The 16,869-nt window shown below is 38.7% G+C and overlaps 1 protein-coding gene across 1 annotated transcript; it reads right to left on the bottom strand.

Moving 5' to 3' along the window:
* Window positions 1-364: 364 nt before the first annotated feature.
* tmem240a (transmembrane protein 240a) lies at window positions 365-14,440 on the bottom strand. Its single transcript, XM_017486488.3, has 4 exons — window positions 13,369-14,440; window positions 12,966-13,072; window positions 8,519-8,727; window positions 365-1,529 (listed from the first exon to the last, which is right to left on the bottom strand). The coding sequence occupies exons 1-4, from the start codon at window positions 13,423-13,425 to the stop codon at window positions 1,375-1,377; spliced, it is 528 nt and encodes a 175-aa protein (XP_017341977.1). The 5' UTR covers window positions 13,426-14,440; the 3' UTR covers window positions 365-1,374.
* Between the last annotated feature and the right edge of the window lie 2,429 nt (window positions 14,441-16,869).

Genomic DNA, 16,869 nt, shown 5'->3' on the forward strand with positions numbered 1-16,869 from the left:
ATTAGCATGCATGCACCAAAACAGTGGCCATATTTAATAGTGTTTGTGTGTGATTGAAATAAAAATAAAAATATGTTGAGGATTATTTTGTCCTGTTTTCATCTATATTGGTCAGTATCACACTCTTGGTATAAGAATGACTTTCTATCCCAACTACCATGTAAGGAAGATAAACATGATATTTTTCACAGTCCACATTTATCAGGAAACTGCTGTGTATTTGTAGTTTAGAAATGTCCCAGAGACTGTAAACTGGACAGCCACATTTCAGTTTCTGGAGGGACCTCAGACCTAGACATGAGAAATGGTAATAGGAAATTTTGTTGCTAAAGGTGTTGAGAAATATCACTTCTCCACAACAGGGCCCAGTTGTGCTTCAACTGCACTTTTAATAAAACAGACATTTCATTTTCACAACAGCAATGTCTGGAGATGGAGAGGAAGTGGAAAGTGGGTCAGGGCTCTTTCTGCTGCCAGGCTAGATGGACTCATTTAACTATAGAGTCATTTAGAAGGAGACCTGTAAAGGTTATTGGACAGAGTCAAGGAAAGACAAGGCAAGTGCTGAAGACTCTGTAATTCAACCAGTCATACTCAGTACAGCACAAAGAGTCCTGGCCGCTCATATGTTTCCCTCCCTCTCCTTTATTTACAGATAAAATTAAATACATTCATTTATTTCACTAAGTAACAAATCTGTCAATCGTTATTTTACAGAGATGTCTTTCCATCCAGTCAAACAATTCATATCATACTTCTGTTTTCAGACTTTTTATTTTCCACACTCCATTACTCTATTTTCCTGGCACATAATGTATTATTCATTTCTAACATTCCCTAACCCTGTGTTGACTTAAGTCCCATAAAACAATATGTAGAACTATTTACATGAGCAATCATCTTGAACTATGCTGTCACAAAACCACAATCATCATCCCTTCTCCCTCCCATATGGGTTCCTAAATCCATTCCACAAAACAAATGACCAAAAAAAGAAAATGAAGTGACGCAGTTCAGTCTCGCTGCCCCATTTAACGCTGCATGTATTTGTTTCCCCCCACCCCCCACCAATTTTAAAAGTGCATGCCTAGATTGAATTAAAAAAATACCTGTACAGAAAAAAGACTCTCAAAATGTTACCAACCCCACCACTACCAACCTACCCCTCCCTGACCACCCCAACGAACATGGTGTGTGGAAAAAGTTATGATTTCTTTGTTCTTGAGTCTCAGTTTTTGGAATCCCAAATAGTGAATTGCAACGAATGGCTGTAGAAAGTCAAAAAAGTGGTTTGGACTGTAGTGGGACTGTTGAAGAGGGTCTCTGAGGCAGCATTTAATAATGGGGCAGTAAAGGGGTTTGTGGGGTTCAGAGTCAAAGGTGACGGGGGCTGGGATGACCGTTATGATAAAGCTTTTGCTTGATATGCACCATGTTTCCACTGGAGTCTTCCAGCTGTCGTAACTGTGTACGTCTACGGAGATCCCGCAAGTTGCAGAACTGAGGGAGCCAGGACCAGGACGGTGTGTCTGTAAAAAGCAAATGGGGGAAAAAAATATATTATTAATGTGCACCTCCATAGTCTTGCATTGCATATACAGTCCCCTCTGAAACTATTTGGACGGCAAGGCCAATTCATTTGTTTGTGCTATGTTACACACCAAAGATATTTGGGTTTGACATCAAAAGATCGATATGAGACAAGAGTTTAGGATTTCAGCTTTTATTTCCTGGTATTCACATCTATATGTGTTAAACAAAAAAAAAAACAATATAGAACCTTTCGTATCAGACTACCAGTTTGTAGGCAGGCTAAAGTATAGGAACAGATACGTCTTGAAGTAAAGTCAAGTAAATAACACAATATTTGGTTCCATATCCCTTGCCTGCAATACCTGCATCAAGATTGCAACTCAGTGACATCACCAAATTGTTGGTTTCTTGTTTTGTAATGCTTTTCCCAGGGCCTCTTTCAGTTGTTGTTTGTTTCGGGGGGTTCTCCCTTCAGTCTCCTCTTCAGGAGGTAAAATGCTGCTCAGTTGGGTTAAGGTCTAAAACCTTCCATTTTTTTCTCCCAGATAAAATCCTTTGTTGATTTGGCAGTGTGTTTTGGATCATTGTCTTGCTGTGTGATAAACTTCCTCATAATTAATTTGGATGCATTTCTCTGTAAATTGGCAGACAAACTGTTCCTGAAGACCTCCAGAAGCAGTCACACAAGCCCAAGCCATGACACTACCCCCACCATGTTTCACAGATGAGCTTGTATGTTTTGGATGATGAGCAGATCATTTCATTGTCCACACTTTGGCCTTTCCATCACTTTGGTAGAGGTTACTATTGGTTCTAGATATTTTGTGGATGATCTCTGTATTTTTTTGCTATTTCCAATCTGGCTTCACCCCTGCCCTGTGGAGGTTGTTGGTGATGTCACTGACTATTGTTTTCGGGGTTTTCTTCACAACTTTCCCAAGGTTTCTGTCATCAGCTGTTGTTTTCCTTGGCCGGCCCATTCTGTGTCTGTTGCTCAGTAGACCAGTGTTTTTTTCCTTTTTCAGGACATTCTAAATTGTTGTATTGGCCACGCACAATGCTTGTGCAATGCTCCTGATGAATTTTTCCTCTTTTCCCAGCTTCAAAATGGCTTGCTTTTCTCCTATAAACAGCGCTTTGATCTTCATGTTGGCTTAAGAAATGCAGTCTTCACAGATGAAACTGAAGGCTAAAACCAAGAGTAAATGTTCAGAGCTATTTTTGTTTAAATAGTCAATCTAACAAGACACACCTGGGTAACATGAAACACCTGTCAGTCACATGTTCCAATGTTTTGTTCACCTACAAATTAGGTGATCCGATACAAAATATGCTATGTTCTATGTTGTTTAGCACATCGAAATATAAATACCAGGAAATAAAAGCTGAAATTCTAAATTCTCTTCTCGTGTTCATATTTTGATAACAAACCCAAAATGTTGTCAGTCTACAGCAAAAACAAATGAATTGGCCTTGCCATTTTGGAGGGGGCTGTATGAACATGATTGCTACAGATTGCAACATGATTTCTACAGCAGACTGACATCATCCATTCATTCATATTCAGTAATTACTTTATGCTGGTCAGGTTCACCCCGAATCAAGAGCCTATCCCAGGAACACAGGGAGAGAGCCTGGAATACACCTTGAATGGAACTCCAGTCCATCACAGGGGACCCACATATACATTCATACACCCATTCACACCTATAGGCATTTTAGCATATCCAGGTCACCTATTGGTTTGTTGCCTTTTATGAAGGTTATTGATTGAATAGATATTTCATAGACAATTGATATTACATACTGACATATATAATTTTGTTCTAACTGGAGAACAGCATCTGACTTGATCATAAAATACTCATATGTGATACACAAGTAACACACACATAGAGAGAGAGAGAGAGAGAGAGAGAGAGAGAGAGAGAGAGAGAGAGAGAGAGAGATCAGTTTGCCCTGCTGGAAGGAGGGAGTAGTTATTTATAGCAATCTAAGGGTATGCCATCCACAAGGATTGTTGTGAAGGGTATCAAGAAGAAGCGAATAAATAAAGGGCCATTTAAAATCGGTATTTTCAATAAAACCCCAAGCTCCAATCAACACACATATAATTTGAATGTCATTGATAAGCAGATGATGATATGGAGGCAAAACAATAGAGGCTCTGGATAAACTGGAATAGGAGACATCAGTGCCAAGTCACTGACCCATGCTCTTTCATATTTACATTTTTAATGATCAAATGCTCACAATATAAAACTCTAGATGCAGCTGTACTGTTCACAGGGGGAGGGGGGATCACAAAATAGTGAATGGTTTAAGGTGAAAGGTGGCAAGTGGAGGAATGGATGGGGGGGTAGGGGGGAATGGAATTAGAGAATGGGAGAAATGGAAGAAGCAAAAAAATCAATGTGTACCTCTCTATGCTGTGTGTGTGTGTGTGTGTGTGTTTGTGTGTGTGTGAGTGGGATGGGGGTTTGTGGAGGGTGCTCACTCACACATGTCTCCCTGTTGCTTGCCTTCTCTTTCCAGCTGCTCTCTTTCTATTTATAGCTCTCACGAAGCAGGAGCGTGCAGAGGGACCGGAGGGACAGAAAATGTGTGTGTGTGTGTCTGTGTGTGTGTGTTGGTGTGTGTGTTTGTGCTCATAAATGGGAGTGGGGATATGACCGTGTCATTCCCCTCTCCCTTCAAGCGTCACCTTCACTCCCCATCTCGGAGAGGCTAAATGAGGTTGGCCTGCCATAAGTATCACTGAAAGCCTTGGAGAGCTCCACTACAGGGGCATCCCCACTACTTTTCATTAGCTTCAACCATTTATAGAAATATTTTCTTCTTCTATGCAGACAGAAATGTCATCCCATTATAATCATTGCTATTTTAAGCTATGTCACTACTGAAGAAGAAAAAAATAGGATTTTTTTTTTATGTGCATTGTGCCCATTATTAACTATACAGACTATACATATCACAGGCAATTGCTTTAGGACTGCATGGGAAGTCCGGCTTCTCCTAGAATTTCATTAAAATGTTGCAATATAATGTTTACCAATGTGTCTATATTATTTACCATTCTGGGTGAAATTCATTATTTTAAAATATCAGATATCTCACTGCAGTATTGTGCTGTTCGCTCATTTAACACAACCTGTCTTTGGTGAACAGCGCAGCCTGTGTGAAAATGTCTGTAGAAGCCAATAGATGCACCTCCACACGGCTTGAATGGAATCTCATGGCAGATTGTTTTAATGGAGCAAATAAATAACATTCTCTGGACAACAGTATTCTAATGTATCATTTTGGGTCCAGCCTACCGCTACACTGGGTGTCAATGAGTGTGTGGGTGGCTGGGAGGGCTTTGCATAGAAAAATATATCTCAATAATTATTGGACAGTACGCTCTTCATAAATGCATTTTTGTCCCGTCCAGATGCATGGCTTTTCCATATGATGATTGGGAGGGATCTCAAAGACCTCCCAAATCATTTAAACAGTAATGAACATGACTTCCATCTCAAACTTAAACATATCAACCCCAGTCAGACTCACAGAGTGCTCGGAACTGCAGTAGTCGGTCAGTTGAGTAACATAATCCATAACAATTTTACACAACTAGTATAGCTTATTATCTTTGCAATTTGTAAACAAATTGTAAGTGTACATTTATGTTTGATTATTCCTTTTGGAATTTTTTTGTTTATTTATAGGACCAGCTACCTTCTTCATTTAAATTTAGCTAGCTAGTTAGCAGCTTAGTTGCTTTTTAGCATGATGAGACAGACACGGCTAATCTTGTCGACCTGATTTTGGAAAAGTCTTTTTTTATGCTCGTACTTATGGATCCACAGACAGCTGTGCTTATGGAATTTTAAATACCACCAGCCACCACTGACATGTATATCAGTGTTATTTAAGTTATGCTGCTTACTACATTATGGTTTGTTTAACCTGATTTCATAAATAAAGTCATATGAGTTTAGTAAGGTTGATGTGGTTGGACTTAAGTTTTACTTAAATTGAAAAGGTACAAACACCAACCTATTCCTAGGGCAGTGGATTAGACATTGGATTATTGATCAGAAGGTCATGCGTTCAACTCCCAGGATGGCTGAGCTGTCATTGCTGGGCCCTTGAGCAAGGTCCTTAACCCTCAACTGCTCAGTTGTATAAATGAGATAAATGTAAGTTGCTCTGGATAAGGGTGTCTGCCAAATGCCATAAATGTAATCTTAATCTTCAGAAGGCTACATATGAACTAAGTTTGCAATTCATTATATATTGCTCACCTCTGACCCTTATGCCTTCTCTTTCTTTGGGAAAGAGTAAATATAAGGGGAAGTAATATGGAATTAAAATTGTGCCAAATGTACTGAACATAACTTTTCAAGAAACAAACAAAAAATATGCATTGAGGAAGAAGATAAAACAATCTGAAATTGAAAACAGTGAACTTAGTGGTAAAAATTTAACAGGGTCTTCAAATAAACAGCATTCTTTGTTGATAATTTTCTAAGCTTCATTTTTGTTAATCATGGTTTATGAATGCTATGCCAGAGTGTTTGTTTATGCTTTTAAACTTTTCATTTATGCTCTGCAAGTTTATGTTTGCCATTCTGGAACAAAACTTTCATATGGGTTAGCTTAACAGTGATTTACTCTCATTGGATAATGAGATTTGTATGGACAGCTCTCTGACCTGGAAGTAGAGACTTCAGCATCGCGAATATTGGAGCGTGTTCTGGATGCGGTTCTCTGTATAGTTATAGTGTTTGTACTTTGAAGTGGAAATTAATTACTTAGTCAGTATATTAGTTTGTAATTAATATTTGAGGTTTGGGTAGTCTCATACCACTACTCATACATATTGTTTTTGGAGATGAGCTCTCAAGAGCAGCACAGAGCGGCACCGTCATTGCCTTCATCATCGTCATCATCATCCTCCTCCCCAGCTAGACACTTGAGATTCACCCACCAAATCTCACTAGCCACTGAGAGTAAATCACTGTTAAGCTCCACCCACACATGAGATTTGTGTTAGAATGGCAAATGTAAAGTTGCGGAGCGTAAACAAAAAATTTGAAAGCTTAAACCAAAACTCTGGCAGCACATTCATAAACCATGATTAGCGAGAAAGTAGCTTACAAAACTGTTAACAAAGAATGCTGTTTATTTGAAGACCATGTTACATTTTTGGCACTGAGTTAACTGTTTTCAGTTTCACAGTGTTTTTCTTCTTTCTCATTGTATATTTTTGTTTTGTTTTGTGAAAAGTTATGTTCAATACTTTTTGCACAAATTTAATTCCATAAAGTAACAGGTAATATGTAGCACATATGTATATGATTGTTACAGATAGCAACAGCATGCTTCCTTTTTGTTTTCCTTTTGTTCTACCATTTTAACTCCCATCTACAGATGATAGGTTATTAATGATGAAAGTTAAAAAGCTTTTTCTTTTGAAAGAACACTTCTATTTCCACTCACTACATACAGTATAAATCTCTGTTCCTCAGCAGCTCAGGTCACTATAACAAACAACTGTTAGTCTGCTTAGTGCTTTAGATACATGGACTGAAAGTGTACTGTTCACTTTCATAACCTTGACATCATAACCTTGACACCATTACTATGACAGCAACATAGGGAAGGTACTCTCTTCCACAGTATATAACCTATGTGCATGTGTCATAACAGGAATATAAATCATGGATTTATCCATCCATCCATCCATCCATCCTCTATACCGCTTAATCCTTTTCAGGGTCACGGGGAAACCTGGAGCCTATCCCAGGGAGCATCGGGCACGAGGCGGGGTACACCCTGGACAGGGTGCCATTCCATCGCAGGGCACAATCACATACACACTCACACACCCATTCACACACTCGTTCATTTTAAGAATTCCTAGCCATTTTCAGAAGAAAATCTAGGCTATAGTCATGAAATTTTAAGTTTACTGGTTAAAAGTTGCATAATCATATCTTTAGTCATGGTATGGAAGACCAACTGTAAAAGTCACGGTTCCTAGCTAACAATTAGGACAAAAGTTTTGCCATACTGTACCAAAACAAATGCCATACTTTACTGATCAGGAATTGTCTGGGTAATGTCTGGGTAACAGAGTATTCATCAATCTCTTTTCCTACAAGATTCCATCTTATGTGAAGTGTCTTAAGTCACATTTTTACCATTAAGCCCAAATTGTAAGTTAACACATGATCATGACAAGGGCTGAAAAACTGTAAAAGTAACAGAAAATGCATATACAGTACATCTTTAAGCCAAATGTAGACCTAAGGATAATTTCAAACATATTATAATCCCCAAATAATGTGTAAAATTGTCTTAAAGTTCAGTCAGAGATTAAGATCCCCATGAGAGAATCTTTCAGATCACTTTTTAATGTGTATTTATGTAAAGCCAATGTAGTGAAATCACCTGAACGTGGTGCTATTTTTCTTCTTTTTCAAAAGTGTCACATAGATGTAAGTAGGAAGAATTAATGTCATGACTCCTCTCTCTCTCTAAAGGTAAAAATAACACTGCTGTTGAGAAACAGGTCATTGATTAAAACTGCCTGTTTCTCATACAGTACTGCACAAATCGTCTTAAGCATTAGTTCATCTCCCAACACTGTAGCAAAAATTCTCATTGTAAAATTATTGAATGCCTAACGATATCATTTGCTCACCACTCTCCTACACACTGTCCAAGACCTCTCATTATACTACAGTAACGATGAGTAATAGAAATCTTTCGCATTCTGATGCTCTTAGGACTTCATTAATCACGACACTGGACATAAGGGTTGTCAGTTTCAAGCTTTCAAATTATTCTCTAATCAGAAGAGGTGTTAGAGTGAATTACTTCTTACATATATTTATTACTCATCAAGCATCCTACACCATATACATTGATGGACATGCATCCTTTAGTCATTATACTGATAAATGTATCCAGCACATGGCTCCATTACACTCACCATAGTAGCGGCTGGCTCTCCAGGCCCGCACAGCACAGTGTAATGCTCCATCTAGCCACAGCAATAGCCAGCTGATGCAGAAGCCCAACAACAGCCCCAGCATGAGGTCCATCTCCTGCTTGGTCACACTGTCACTCACAAAGTAGTTCTCCGATGAGTCCACCAACGAATGGTCCCCATCATATGGAATTACATAATGCACATGGTGTCTGAGAGAGAAAGAAAATATAAAGTGTTGGAGTTTGAAGAGTCCACTGGTGTAAGAGTCACCCCAGTCACTAAATAACTAGTGAATAATTCATCATTGTTAATGAATAATATGATTTATAATGAATAACTGAATAATAAGTCAGAATTGTAAGGGTTTAAATAGATCCCTTTGATTAAGAAAAAACATTAATACTCTGTGGGCCCTATTTTAGAAGACATGCGTACTGTAATATAACTAGCTATGTCATATAGGTATTGTGTAATCATGATTTATATATAGCAGGGTGATTTATATAGCACAGCCTCTGGTTTGATCCTAAGCACAGGTTATTGTTTGAGTGGAATTTCTTTGCATGTTATCCCTGTATCAATGTGGGTTTACTTCGGTTTTCTCCAACCTCCCAAAAACATGCCAGTAGATGGATTAGCGACTCTAAATTGCCCCTAGTTGTTAATGAGCGTGTAAGTGTGTGTGCATGTTGCCCTATATTTATATATATATATATATATATATATATATATATATATATATATATATATATATATATATATATATATATATATATATATACACACACACACCCTCTCTTCATTACCAGTATTCCTGGGACAGATTCTGAATCCACTGCAACCTTAACCACGATACTGTTAATGAGGAGAGGATACACACATATTCACACACTCATTTAGCTTCAGGTATTAATATTTAGCCATTATATAACTTTTTATTGTTCAGTTCTTCATTTCAAAGTATATTATTCATTAGTTATGATTAATTATTCAGTTACTACATTGAAAAAGATTGGGCCTGTTGATACTGGGTACTGGGAGTTCAAAGAAGGGCATAAAATGTTTCTCTTCTGGTGTCTATGTGGCATTAAAGTAAAAAAATATATAAAATTGTTGAATATTTTACTGAAAAGCTGGCAATCCTGGTTTCCTTTTCCAATGCATAAAATCTATCTGGTTATTAAGACATTAATTTAAAGTTATTCCAGATTATCCTTCAAAAGAAATAGGTTAATTATTTGTCTTACAGCTGCTTGATACCACTTTACTGAAACTTAGTACACACTGTGTGTTGCTTTACATTTCACAAATGAGGGTAAAAGCAGTGGCCAGATTAAATTGTATTAGTAAGAGTATGTGTATTGGTGGGTGGCATGCTGGTGCAGTGGGTAGTGTGGCCACCTCACAGCTCCCTTATTATCCCTTCGATCCTGAATAAGTATGCATAGTTTTGCATGTTCTCCCAGTGTCCGTATACTGTAGGTTTCTACCAAGTTCTCCGGTTTCCTCCCACCTCCCAAACACATGCCATTAGGTGGACTATCTGCACTTAATTGCATCTAAGTATAAAGTAGTGTGTAAATATGTGTATGCATGGGGCCCAATAATGGACTTGTGTCCAATTCATGGTGTATTCCTGCCTTATGTCCAGTGTTCTCAGGATAGGCTCTGGAACCTGACCAAGATAAAGGGCTTATTCAGGAAGACAATAAAAGTTATGATATGGTTGGAAATTAGAAATTCTATGCTTTAGAATGTACCTCGTGTGGCTGAATGTGACCTGTAGTTCTTCAGATATTCTGTTATGAATATGATGAATGAATGAATGAATGAATGAATGAATGAATGAATACTGGCATACTGGTACTACTAGGTCCACCGACACTGACCAAAAAACTACTTAGCTACACCGAGTTTCTAAAAACACAGAGATCACCACTAAATGGTAGCATGAGAATCCCATTACACACTCTCATTATACCAGTTAAGATGGTCTTAACTTTTCAGTGCACTAAGAAAATGACCCACAATCTCATAAGTCCCAGTATTTTTACTGACTAATATCCCTTGAACTATTTGCATTAACTGTTTCTTTATTACTGAAACATCACTGTTATACTGGTATACATACATTTGAGTATAGAATATCATACCAGAATGTCATCACCGTTAAAAAGCATAATAAAGAACCTTCACAGGAATCATCACTGAAATTTCATAATGGATTACACAGTGTCTGTGGTATGATTTCAGTCAACAGATCAGCTGTGTTGTTGTGCAGCAAGTACAATTAGCAGGTCAAAGTTGAGAATAATTTTAGGCTGACCTGATTCAGTACCCTTGGGTACAGAATACAGGGCACTTAACAGAGAATTCAGTTGATTAGTCTACAGAGATAAAAATGTTGAGTAAATGGTAATACTGAATAGAGCATGCACACTAAATACAAACAGCCAGATATACATTTTATGGCCAAATGTTTGTGGCCACCTGACCATCACACCGATATGCACTTTTTGAATAGTCCATTCCAGAGTTATTCCTCAATAACCTCCACTCTTCTGGGAAGGCTTTCCACTAGATTTTGGAACACGGCTGTGGGGATTAGTCCATTTTTCCAGTTTTTCCACTCAATCCTTGGCAAAACATGTCTTTGTGGACCTTGCTTTATGCACAAGGAACAGGTTTGGGCCACTTAGTTCCAGTTAAGGGAAATTGTATTGTTACTGAATACAAAGACATCCTGTACATCCTATATATGGGTGGCTGTGGCTAAGGTGGTAGAGCGGGTTGTCCAGTAATTGTAGGGTTGGCGATTCGATTCCCGGCCCACATGACTCCACATGCTTCCACATGCCGAAGTGTCCTTGGGCAAGACACTGAACCCCAAGTTGTTCCCGATGGCAAGTTAGCGCCTTGCATGGCAGCTCTGCTACCATTGGTGTGTGAGTGTGTGTGTGTGAATGGGTGAATGATACACAATGTAAAGTGCTTTGGATAAATGCGCTATATAAGTGCAGACCATTTACCATTATATACAATTGTGTGCTTCTAACTTTGTGGCAACAGTTTAGGGAAGAACCACATATGGATATGATGGTCATGTGTCTACAAACATTTGGCCACACAGTGTAGCACCCTGTATGTACTAATATACTCTCTCAGAAAAAAAGGTACAAAACTGTACTTTTCCTTGTTGCTGGGGTGGAATCATCAAGCATATACCTTTGGGGTTTTTTTTTCTTTTCTTTTTTTAACCTTTAGTACAGTTGTCCAATCTTATCCCCAAATGGCCAGTGTGGGTGCAGGTTTTCATTTCAGTCAAGCATGAGCCACACCAGATTCCACCTGTTTATTCAGTTGAGCTTGGCTTTCAATAGACTCAGGTGTGGCTTCTGCTTTGTTGGAATGAAAACCTGCACCCACACTGTAACTTTATAAGATTGGACAGCCCTGCTTCAGTATATATCTCTTACCTTTAAAACAAAATCTATGGTACACAACTGGACCTTAAGGACCACTGATGTACCTTTAAAGCTTTACTATAAATCTAATAAAAGGTACACTACATGTACCTTTACAGGTGTAGAGCAAAATCTTGCTTAAGGTACAAAAGATTTACCCATGGTGGTACCATCCCAGTGACAAGGGAAAGTCCAGTTTGGTAGTCCTACCTTTTTTTTCTGAGTGTATAGTCTGATTATAACTATTACCACACCTCTGTGTAGGAATCCATGTCATGTCATTTGAATGTTGCATCTTTCTGCACTTTCTCCGTTCATCTATGGACATTAGATTCAATTCAGTATTCTAATGATGAAGCCTATAAATAAATATATATATATATATATATATATATATATATATATATATATATATATATATATAAAAGAAAATTCAACTGACAAAGGAAATTTTCTTCTCACTCCTCGTAACCTTTTCGTCATCAGCATTTACTTCGCAAAGCTCAAGAAAGATCAAGTCTGCACATTGCGCATTGTGGCGAACGCGAACGCACCAGGCCAATAAAAGAACTACGTAGCCTACTATGTATCATATGGTTGTGCTTTGGAGAAACACACACCTTGATACGCAAAAGCCAAGAACCCCCTCAAAACACCGACACTGACAGATAGCAGCTCAGTCCTGTTAATATGCCAACGAATCGTTCAATCATCGCGTAACCATGAGATCAGATGAATATGAGGCCTATAAGCTATCATGCATCCATGTATGGATATAGATTGATTTAGATTGATGGGGGTAAAAACAGTCTTTCGGAGGTATGAAAAATGAAATGGTAGGCAGTATAAGGAATCCTCACAGGCCCCTGTTCTGTTTTAATAGATGAGAAACGCTTAGAGGCGATTGATGACAATGCTTCTGTAATCAAGTAAATCCTTAATGATAGTGTTTGTTTTTTTGTCGTTGTTGTTTTTTTTTTTACCTTCCACAGTTGCAGTGGCAGACGCGGTCCTCCCCTCGTAAATGCGGTAGGATGTAGTTGTGAAAGCGGTCCAGCAGCGCGTTCATGTCCATTAGACACGCTATCGCCTGCAGAGAAGCAGTCGAGTCAAGCTGGACATCATGACAACACTAGCACCAATCTGCTATTATGAGCAAAATATCGATGGATATAACTGAATAAACATATTTTCCCCAGGCAAGAACCGGCTCGAGCTGCTTATTATTCCTTTAATATGGCTGTGCATTTATCAAGGTTTTGAATGGACTTTACGCGGTTTCTTATGCGCCTCTACTTTCTGGTGCTCCCAAATTATTATTTTTTTCTCTCACCCTTAACTTAACAATTGACATTGTTTATGGTGATGCTGGTGCGTATTTCTTACCATTACAACAGAAGCACCAAGGATCATAAAAATCATGGTGGTTGTGATCATATGCATCCAAACTTCCAAATGCGCCGCTCTCTCTCTCCCTCTCGCTCTCTCTCTCTGTCTTTCAACCCAGAGGAGCCTGTCTTTTCAACAGAGCTGTATGTTTAAAACACTAAACATACAGTGCTAAAACAGTCTGTCCCAGGAGAAGACGCTCATGGATGCGCCTTTACTGCACCTGCCTCTCAGTCCTGAGCGCGGATCGGCGCATAAGGTTTCGAGTGGCCCGGTCTCACCAAACCCCCCTATATTACCCACGGTTTTATTGTTGTCTCCATTTAGCACTGTGCTGAATCGAGCTTTAAATTTACTTGAGCTTCAGGACTGATGTTGAGCAAAGTGTCCTGCTCTACAGCTTGCTGATGCTCTTTCCCCGCTGCGTTCCAGCACCTTTGAAAATTTCCCAGCGACGATTAGCAAGATCAGGGAGAGCTCTAGAGGTTTTCACCCCACACACACAGATCTGGCTTGGAGTGCCGCTTCTTAAGAAATCGTCTGGTTGATTCCCCGTCTAGTAATCCTAGTAATCCATGTCCGTCTTTCATTCCTTATGACATGCAAGTTGATCAAGTTGTGGCGAAAAAGCTTAACGATGCACCAGTGGTTCCGGCCCAGCATTGATCTTGTTTTATAAGACAGGCGACACTAAGACAAGACGGATCTGGTTTCAGCCTCCTTCACTTCCACCGCATCTGCATCAACCACACACCCGGAGCCACACACATGATTATACAGTCCTGTTTCAGCCGTTGTGGTAACCAGGGGCATTTTAGAGATATGACTCTGTGTGTGTGTGTGTGTGTGTGTGTGTGTGTGAGAGAGAGAGAGAGAGAGAGAGAGAGAGAAGGCGGGGGACGTGTGAGTAGCCTACAGAGGTGACTAAGAGGTGGCAAATATATCTTATACATTCATTTCGCTCGAGCTCGCAAATCACTTTGAAATAATGAAACGGTTTGTGTGGGTTTTAGCTATAAGACATGTTCTACAGCAAGACCACACAGCTTTAACCTGCTCCATCCGCCCACTGGCTCGCTCTGCAGTTCATATTGCGCCATTTCAGTCGGTCTGTAGTGGAGCGTGTGTAGCCTCGCCTCCTTTGCTCTGGTATTCAGCAAGACCGCTGCATAGGCTGCTCACTGTTTCAGTGACTGACCAAAGACATCGTAGAGAGATTTCAGAGATACATTGTTTCAATCCTGCAGATTATTATTATTATTTTTTTTATATATATATTTTTTTATTTTTATTTTTATTTTTTCTTCAAGTTTGGCACCTCAAGGTTTGTGCTGGGTCAGTTGAAAAATTGCGAATTTGCATTTTATGCATACTATTGTCAGTACTGTTCTTTATCACTATTCAATTGCGTTTAATTTTTTAAAATGTCCAAACATCCACATATATGTTACATTTCTTGAACACTTGCATTTCAGCACCCTGGATAGCAGCTACGATAAAGATTTACTGCATGATGCAGTAACCTCTCTCCCTCTCTCTCTCTCTCTCTCTCTCTCTCTCTCTCTCTCTCTCTCTCTCTCTCTTCAAATAGTATTACACTTTGTGTCTCTGTAAATTATTTGATAGACTACAGTAGTATTATGTTCACACCAACCAACTCTGACCTACAAATGTTTAAGGCTGGGCCTGGGAGAGAGCTTTTATGTGTGTGTGTGTGTGTGTGTGTGTGTGTGTGTGTGTGTGTGTGTGTGTCTATATATATATATATATATATATATATATATATATATATAAACATATTTAAAATAATAAAGAAGTATTTCTTTTTCAATCTGTGCAACAAGTGGAAATTGTTAAAGTATCTACTCTCAGTGGCAGCTCGTTCATATGGGAATCAGCCATTCTGTGAATGTTAATCTTCATAAAGTCCTCATACACAACTCCAAACATTTTAAACTCCATTGAAATACTAAATAACTCTTTTGCGTGACCAACGATTTTTAAAGCATTGCTATCTGACAAATATAAGAAGATGTTATATTGATTTGCTCACCTTTCTAGATGTTGTGCAATCATGGGGCAGCACTCTCACTGCCCCACTTAGCTTCCATAGAGTTATTATTACAACTAGTAGTCAAAATGGAACTGCAAGAAGCACTAATAGAGGCCTATTGAGGCAGGAATCAAAGGGGTTAACCAGATTGGGCTATTTTAAAACTACTCCATGGCCACCGAGATCTTGTTTTATAGCGAATAATCAAAATTAAATTGCAGACATTGTTTCTATGATGTACATAGAAACATTTATTATACATACATTTATGGTTGATAATGTCTGTACATCAGAAGTGTTTATCATAGAGCCCTTGTTTCCCATGCAAAGACTAGGGGGGGAAAGAAGAAAAAATGTGTCCGCCTTTTCAAATTCCCAGATTATTTTGACGATTTTCAAGTCTTTTCTGTGGATTTTTAGATGTAGTTGGGTTAGAAAGTTTGTGGAAACTGGCAACCATGGTTAATGATATTAGCATTATTATGCATAAACTGTTTTGTAGAAATGCAGTCTTTATAATATCAATGTGGGACCATCCACTGCATCAGAGAATGAATCACAAGTGCAGAAAGCTAGAAGTAGACATAAAGTATGAGGATGAATCAGTTTGGATGGTAGGAGGAGTCACAGCAGTAGATGTGTGTCAGGATCTAGTGCCTGCATCACATCAGGCAGCAGAAGTGCACAAACAACTCAACACACACACACACACACACACACACACACACACACACACACACACACACACACACACACACACACACACCAATAACAACAACTCAATGTATGTCTGTCTGTTGAAAGCTTTCTAAATGACTGAGTGTGAACTCTGTTATTTAAATAAATATATAAATAATGTTTAAAAAGTTTTTTTCTTTTTCTTATTTCTTGAAATATCGGGTGCTTCTCAATACACAACTTGATGCTTCCTCGTTTCCTCGCTCCTCCATCCTCCAGCCCGTGACCCGGAAATCGATCGACGTCAACCATCTTGAAGGACATATCAATTCTCTAATTGCACCATGAGGAGGCGAGGAACGTGGAGTGAGGAAGCTTCCAGAGGAGCTAGGAGCGAGGATACACAGGTGTATTGTATAAGTGTTTATTGTCGAAAAGCCTGACGCAGCTATAAATTCCCCTCCTCCTTTACATCTGCAACAATCTCAAACAAAAATTCCTTTGATGATGTGATGGAATGTTGTGTGAAATCTTATTAAATAATAATATGTTGTCAAGGAGTAGACTATTGTAATTAATTGATCCTTGCATGTTTGGATATGCAAAGTTGCACAAACGATGCAACCATTTATGTATTGTTTATTAATTAATTGTTGAATAGACCAGACATTTCACATAGGCTACTATCAGTGCATTTTGCTTTATTAAGAATGTTGTTGTTAACCAAGCTCCAACAACATAACGGCACATCAAACAAAGAAACAATC

The sequence above is a fragment of the Ictalurus punctatus genome, chromosome 15 (genome assembly GCF_001660625.3).
Source record: "Ictalurus punctatus breed USDA103 chromosome 15, Coco_2.0, whole genome shotgun sequence".
In the NCBI taxonomy this organism is placed as follows: Eukaryota; Metazoa; Chordata; class Actinopteri; order Siluriformes; family Ictaluridae; genus Ictalurus; species Ictalurus punctatus.

What these genes read in the sequence shown, in the direction of transcription:
- tmem240a (XM_017486488.3), bottom strand. Translation starts at nt 13,425, where the DNA reads ATGCATATGATCACAACCACCATGATTTTTATGATCCTTGGTGCTTCT. An exon ending in TGCCACTGCAACTGTGGAAG is followed by an intron (nt 8,728 to 12,965) that starts GTAAAAAAAAAA and finishes TTTCTCTCTCAG; the next exon opens with ACACCATGTGCATTATGTAA. An exon ending in GAGAGCCAGCCGCTACTATG is followed by an intron (nt 1,530 to 8,518) that starts GTGAGTGTAATG and finishes TGCTTTTTACAG; the next exon opens with ACACACCGTCCTGGTCCTGG.